Genomic DNA, 7,839 nt, shown 5'->3' with positions numbered 1-7,839 from the left:
CTCCCCATCCCACTCCCCCCTGTTACTCCCCATCCCACCTCCCTCCTATTACTCCCAATCCCACCTCCCTCCTGGTTCTCCTCCCCCACCTCCCTCCTGGTACTCCCCATTCCACCTCCATCCTATTATCCCACCACCACCTGCCTCCTGTTACTCCTGCCCCAGTCTGTCCTGCCTCTCTGCCCCAGCTTCTATCATCTACACACTGTGAAGGGGCTGGGTGTCCCTTCCCCAGGAGATGGCATCCCCCTCGACCCCCCTCCACACCTCACTCCACTCTCCACGCCAGACCCTGCTGCCTCTTAAGATGCTCACCACACATCCTTGGGCCACAGAGTAGATTAGGACCACTATGAAAATACACAAGACGGTGCGGATCTGGATCGTCAGGCATCCTGGAAAACACTGAACAGTACAACACGTTACTGTAAAAACGGGCATTTATTAAGGATGGGTTCGCGTGCACAGAAGTGGGCACGAGGCTGCTGGGCCCCCACCCACGGCCCCCTTCCACACGCACTCCTTGCTGAGCTCAGGCTCCACCTCCCAAGTCAACAAACTGCCCAGATCAAAAGAAACAAAAACTAAGGTCTTTAAATTAAAAAGAACCACACCTGCCACCAGGCACCCCTGCTGTGACCGAGGCACTAAAATGAACCCCATCCGAACCCCATCCATGAATGTGACATCTTATCTCAGAAACAAGGATTTACGTTTATTTGTGTTTTCTCTTATGTGCTCCAAGTAAGTTTCGTCATTTTCTTCACAGAGGCTTTGCATCATTTTTGTTATTAGAAACTTTACTGTAAATCTATTTAAGTACATTTTGTGATATTCAACACGCAACTGACTTCATGGATAAAAGTGCCAAGTTCTTTTTATTTATTTTTTTTTTTTAAAGATTTTATTTATTTATTTAAGACAGAGAGAATGAGAGAGAGAGAGCACATGAGAGGGGGGAGGGTCAGAGGGAGAAGCAGGCTCCCTGCCGAGCAGGGAGCCCGATGCGGGACTCGATCCAGGGACTCCAGGATCATGACCTGAGCCGAAGGCAGTCGCTTAACCAACTGAGCCACCCAGGCGCCCGCCAAGTTCTTTTTAGAGTCACGCTCGTGAAATTGGAAACAAAAGCTAAAGTAAAGACGGCAGGGACTCTGCACAGGATGCTGACGAGACCCCCAGGCAGCCAGGGCGCCCGGGCCACCACGGGACTACCCGCCATCCTCCCCCGGGAAGTGAGGACCCTCGCTGTCCCCGGTCTGCAGGCGAGCAAACACGGCCCCGCCAGCCAGCCTCCCTCATTCCATGGAGCTCACGCAGTTGCAGCGACGGATCTGGGTCCCGTTCAGGATTCCCGAGCCCCAGCACTGCTGCGTTGTGCAGACCCCTGGGCCCCCGAGATCTCAGAGAGAAGAGATCTGCAGCAGCACCAGCCCGACTGCCTCACGGACCTGGCGCCCGCCGCCTCCCTCCCCGTCTAATCTCGTGCCAGCCCTGGGACAAGGCTGAGGATGTGGCCATGGGATTCTCGCCCCCCAGCCGACAAGGCACACGCAGCTCACACATTCACTCAGCAAACACTGGAGGGGCTCCTCCCGGCGGTGGACGTCAGGAGCCCCGTGGGGGCACTGCCCAGAGCCTGGCCCCCTGTGCCCTGGCAGAGGCAGAAACAGCACAGAGGTCCCTCGGGTAGGCGGTGAGTGGGTGGCCGCCAGCCGAGGCCCAGCAAGCCCTGCCCGGGGTGCACAGGGGCCGAAGTGGAAGGCGGCCTGGAGCCAGGTCTGCGGTGTGGGGGGAGGGCAGCTAGGCAAGGCTCAGGGGCAGAAAATCGCGGGCAGCCTGCCAGGATGAACGCACCATTCCCATTTGTGTGGCAAATGGCCAAACGGTGGCGGGTTCCTGCAGGTTCCATACAAGCTGCCCACATGGATCTTCCGGGCCCGGGCCCTCCCTTTGAGCTCTACACAGAGTGCACGCTAACTGCTCACGTGATGCTTTATTTACGGGTGGGAATCCACTGAGTCCCGGGCACTGACTCCTCCCCCCTCCTGCCACAGCACAGGAGTCTCGTCCAGGGATCTGATCTTTTCCTAAAACCCAGGCTTTGGGGCCACTGACCCCAGCCGACCCCACAGGACCTGGCGCACTGCCCCGCCAGGCTAGGAGGGCACGCCGGGAGCCGTGACGTGGGCCAGGAGGAATCAAGGGGTGCTGCGGCTTCGCGTGACCTCGTCACCCCTCTGGGCCCTGCTTCAGGGCTGCCGACCCTGGCCGGCTGTGTGCTCAGCGCCAGGAGCCCCGCTGCATGAGCATGGGGACGTGGGACGTCGCCAGCTCACACTCACAGGACCCCGCTGGTTCCTGCTCACCCCACCAGACAGGCATCTCCCCTCCCCTCGGCCCACCCTGGGGGCTTCCAGTCCCATCAGAGGCAAGACCACAGCGGACACAGACTAACTCGTGAGCTCGCGGGTGGGGGCAGCCCCTGGAGCGGAGCGACCAGCTGCCCCGATACGTGAACCACAGCTCAGGCTCCGGATGGGGTTAGAGCAAAGCCCAGTCATTCTCTGGAGACACTCTGGTCCTGCTCCCGGGCCTCGGCCACGGGCCAGCAAGGTGCCAGGGGACTTGAGCCACCTCCTGAGCGGGGTGTTGTGCGACCCTCCAAGCCTGGAAGGTGGGTGTGCATGGACACCAAGCCCCCGTCATCGAGTGGGAGAGGCACATATGTGACCGGGCCCAGGCAGGCCCTGGGGGCACACACACATTACACCAAGGAGAGGCCCAGACACCACGGTCCCCACTCCTGTTACACCTGTGATCGTTCACGATCAGCTGATGGAGGAAGAGAAGACTCCACTAGCTTCCAGCAGGTTCCACACGACCTGAAGCACCACCCAGAGTGGGCAGCTGCAGCCGCGATGACCCCCTCTGGCTTGTCCCCGAAGGACAGTGACGGTAAATCCTGCCAACGGGCAGAACGTCAGGCGGTGCACCTGCTGGGGGTTCTGCTTGGAAGGGGAAGGGCCCAGATGTGCCGTCATTCCCTGACTCGCGGGCGCTGGCCCGTGGTCCGGCTGGACGGTTGGGGACGCACAAGGAGCGTGACTGCAACAGTGACAAGGAAGTCACCGCTGGGGCACACGACTTGGGGGGTGGAAAACACGGTGTCCCATGTGAATGCTACCAGTGGGGGACCTCGGTGGACAGGGAGTGTAATAATCGGGGGGAGGCCTGTTCTGGGGACACCTGTCAGCCCCTCTCCCCAGCTGCCCCTGCCACCGCCCACGGACTCATGGACAAAGTGGCCATGGGGGCAGGGACAGAGGTGACGCTCAGCAGCAAGGACACCCACTCACCAAGGACAACATGACCACAGCCACCAATGCCGCCCAATCCCAGCAGAGACCAACAGGGAGCCCCCGACATGGCACCCTTCTCCTAACGGGACTCACAGGGAAGGGACTCTGGGAAGGAGCATCCATCCGGGCCCAGGGGACAGGCACAAAGCCACGCGGCCCCCCTGCTGGCCGGTCACACCACCGGCCTCACCCCGCGGCCCAGCCGCACCAGACTCTCTAGCCTCCCTCCACTCTCACTGGGGGACACAGCAGGTGCATGCTGCTGGACCCCCCTGGTCTTACCACGACCCCCCCCAAAGCACACGGCTCACGGACGGAGAAACGCCCTTCTGAAGACTCAGTTATGGTGCGGGCTGAGTGCCCGCTCTCGCAGAACCGGGGTCACGTCCTCCTGGCCCCCGTGGCACGGTCCTGGCCTCGCGGCGCACCACGGGACTGTGGAGAACACCGCGCCAATGGAAACAGCGCAGTGTTCCCACAGATCGTCCCATGGCCCTTAAAAATGATCGTTATAATATCAAGACGCTCGGCACGTGATGTAACGAGCACTGGGTGTCATGTGCAACTGATGGTTCACTGAACTCTATCTCTGAAACTAATAATACACTATATGTTAATTAACTGAATTAAAACTAACTTAAAAAATACATCAAAACTCTCTTACTGTTGTTTATAAAGACAGAGATAAAAACCATTGAGGCTGGTGTGCATCTGGTACGCTTGAGATGGGCACAAAATGGTCCCCACGGTCTCTCCCTCACTGCCTGGGCCCGTGAGGAGCACGGTCCCTCGACCACGTGGCAGCCCACGGCGGAGGGTTGCAGCCGTGATTGGCCTCAGCAGTAGGCGGACTCTGTTACTCACCAAGGACAAGCGGGTGGACCCGGGTCAACCACACCAGGTCTTAAAGCCAGCAGGTGGCAGAAGGGGGAACAGGCGGGCTGGGGGCACGGGAGGGACTCCACACGCTGGTGCTGGCCTGGGGAGACTGGAGAGGAGCCACCGGGAGCTGGGGTGACAGTCCCCCCACCGCCCAAGCCGGATCTCACCGACGGTCAGCCTGAGGAGCCCCACAAAGCCTGCGGGCACCTCCCCTTTGGCCGCACGCTGCCCAAAGCGGGGAGCCAGCTGGCCGTGCCCGCCCTCGGACCCCTGAGGCTGTCGGGCAGCAACAGGAAGAGGGGACGGATGCTGGAAGTGGGGAGCGCCCGAGACCAGGTGGTGGGGGTGGGAGTCCGAGCTCGGGATTCATAAGCCATGCCCGCCCCGCCCCTGCTTCATATTCGTCTCCTCTGCTCTCCTGCCCTGCAGATTCCAGACTCTCCCAGGGACGGAAACCCGTCCGGCAAAGGAGGAAGACCAAACCCCGGGAAGGAATCCCTTCTACATGGGGCGGTCGGACGTACGGTCTTCGTGCTGCTTCCCTGGGGGGCTCTGACTGGCAGAAGCCAGGGCGCTGGGAGGGAAGCTTGTGGGTTCTTGGAGGGAGAAGCCAAAGAGGTCCCTTCCCCGCTCAGGGAGTGGCGAACGGAGGTAGAGCTGGCTGTCTGGGACCCCACGAGGAAGGCCAGCTTGGGCTCAGGCAGGCCCGAACGGGCAGGAGAGGGCACAGAGAACAGGTCTCCGGTCTCGGCTGCCGGTCGGAGTCACTGGAGAGCACGAGCCCTGGGTCATCCCACCCCACCCCACGGCTGTTTCTTAACAGGCGAGACAATCAGTTCCCTTTGGCATCCAAGACCAATACGCGAGCTGGCTCTTCTGTGACCTGCAAATTCACGTTCCTTAAGGCCACCACGCCCACACCCCAGGCGGGAGCCCTGACTGCCAGCCACGGGCTGCTGAGACCTTCCCTCCACGCGAATACCTGATCCTAGAAACGTATTTGCTCAAATGCAAAGGGTTGAAACGCTTTTCTGAAAAGTGAACGATGCTGGCCATGAAGACTGACGTGGGGCGGAGCCTGCGTGCTGTGGGCCACACGTGGACACCAAGGGGCCTGTCTTAGCTTTAAGGTCCATGGCCTACTTATCCTGGCAGTTAATTTGTTTATATATCCACAGAGCAAAAACGAGCATGGAAAATTGTTGTAATCCGGGAAAAAACAGCGAATCTGCCCTGAACCCAGGTGAACCACCCCGGAGCGTGAAACACAGTTATCAAACGTGGCCCAGCGGATTGTCGGGGGTTGCACATCCTCCAGGCACACCGTCCACACAAAAGGCATCCACGCTAAGTCCAGCCACGGCCACATGAGCACCTGCAAGCATGACAGATGCAGAACATCCCCAAGGCCCCAGTGGGCGATGCCACAGAGCACCACGGGACGTCTGCCTCTCCGTGGAGTGGGCCATGCCCAGGACACACCGGGAGGAGGCCACGTCCGTGTGCACCAACCTGGGCACGCTCTGCCAGGTGACCCGAGCCTGAGCCTCGCAGCCGAGGGTTTGCAAGACTGAGGCAGGTGTGGCAGCCGTGGCCTCCGCCACTCAGCTCGACGCAGCCTGCTTTCCCGGCGCCTGGGGGTTAAGGCCCAGGATGACGTGTCCGCCAGGGGCAGGGCTTGTGCAAGTCGGAGCAAGCATGGGGGTGAGAATCTCTGGGCTGTCACGGCACGGACAGAGCTGAAACCACCTGCCGGAGCCCCGATTACAGCTAGTGCTGGGCGAGGCTGTCCTCCTCTTGCGTCTGTCCCTTTTGCTCACAGCACGGGTTCCCCAGCCCCCAGCTAGCCCTGGGGCGGGGAGCCCCCAACAGCAAAGCGTACCTGACCCTGAAGAGGTTGCCTGACAGTCCCTTCCTGCCCGGCCCGGCCAGCCTGGCCTCACCGCCCCTCACGGCCGGCTGGTCCTGCTCAGCCCCCCCTAGCTCTCACCCCGCACCCTCAAGCCCACTCTCTTGCCGGCCCACAGCACTGCGGGCCCCTCCTCCCCATCCCGGCCTCCTGGCCCCCTCTTGGCCCCATTGACCCCGTCCCTTTGTTCTCTAGCATCTCGCCTCGTGTGCCAGGCTCCCGCTACTGATGCTTATCAGCTCAATTCCCACCCCATGTCACAGACGGGGACTCGGAGGCCCCAGGGCCAGCAGCCCCTAGCAATGGAGGAGCCAAGCGGGGGGATGAAGGTGCCGGGCAGCCACGGAGCTGGCCCAGCTGCCCGGATGCCCTGGCTGTGGCCGCCTGCCCTGTCCCAGCAGAAAGCACCTGCCCAGCTGACTCACGCTTTCCCATGGAGGCCTCGCCACCGCAGACCTGGGCTCACCCGCGTGCACAGCCGTGCCCACCCGTACCTGTCCTCCATGGCAGATGTGGGCCTCCGCCGATGGCCCGGCCCCACCTGCCGGCCACCACCCCCTCCCCAGCCTGATGCCACCACCTGTGCCCACGGTCTCCGGGCCACACCCCGGGGTGGACACTCAGAGCTTGCTCGGGGACACCGCCAGGCGCGTGAGACTGAACTGCACAGGGTTCGGGCTGAGACCACCTGTGCCAGGAGGAGCGTGTCCACCGCAGCTCCCGGCTCCCAGCTCCCCAGCGGGCTGTGGCAGGCTCTAGAAGCCGGCTCCCCCTGGCACGTGCTCACCGAAAATTATGTGAATACACCGTCTTACTCAAAGAGGAAAATGGCAGTTTCCAGTCAAGTGTGACTCTATGAAGATCCAAAAACTGGAAGTATGGTTTAAATAAATAGCATTTTTTCAATTAAAAAAAAAACAAGAAATTACCTATGAATAACAAAGAAGTTAAGTGAATAAAACCAAATTTAGTTTTTAAAAAAGTTGGGGTTTCCAACAATTATACAAAGACAACACCAGGTCTGCTGGACATGGCGGTGGAGTGACATGGGGAAGTGGGGTGTGTGGAGACATGGACGGAGGCCACACAGGGCTGGGACCGAGGGCTCTCCCAGGAGCACAGCTGCCCGGTGCCATCCCACACCCCCCACCCCAAAGGTCACAACAGCAAAGCCAATGGAGAACCCTCCACAGTGCAGGTGCCCTGTCCACCACGTGAGTGCACCACAGACCGCTGGTCCCCTGCCCTGAGGGACTCTGCTCAGGAGAAGGCGACACACCGTGTGGGCCCCACTCCATCACTACAGACTGCCTGCCCTGTGTCCCCGTGTGCCCCCAGAACTCCGAGCAGGACCCAGCACACGACAGGGCTTTATGAGCTCCTGCTCTTCCAGAGGGCGAGGGTCTCCACCGCCCCACCTGTCCTGTCGAGAGGGCAGGCGGAGGCCATACGCGTACCTGTCCAGGTGATGCACAGGGACAGGACACAGGCATACACACATACCTGTCCAGGTGACACACAATGCAAGATGCACATGATCCGTACCAAACAACGTGTAAGACACACGCACGCACCTGGACCCGGGGGATACACAGGTACGGGACACGTACGCACGCACACGCACCTGGACCCGGGGGATGCGCAGGTACGGGACACATACGCACACGCACCTGGACCCGGGGGATG

At 60.8% G+C, this 7,839-nt stretch overlaps 1 protein-coding gene across 1 annotated transcript in view; it reads right to left on the bottom strand.

Annotated features, from left to right (window-relative positions):
• The window catches only part of ADCY1 (adenylate cyclase 1), a 92,320-nt gene that overhangs the window by 29,692 nt on the left and 54,789 nt on the right, over positions 1–7,839 (bottom strand). Inside the window, exon 11 of the mRNA XM_032430455.1 lies at positions 316–405. Within this exon, the coding sequence (XP_032286346.1) occupies positions 316–405 (90 nt within the window). The remainder of the gene's footprint in view (positions 1–315; positions 406–7,839) is intronic.

The sequence above is a fragment of the Phoca vitulina genome, unplaced genomic scaffold (genome assembly GCF_004348235.1).
Source record: "Phoca vitulina isolate PV1807 unplaced genomic scaffold, GSC_HSeal_1.0 scaffold44, whole genome shotgun sequence".
In the NCBI taxonomy this organism is placed as follows: Eukaryota; Metazoa; Chordata; class Mammalia; order Carnivora; family Phocidae; genus Phoca; species Phoca vitulina.
This window is presented reverse-complemented; position numbering and strand designations above follow the sequence as displayed.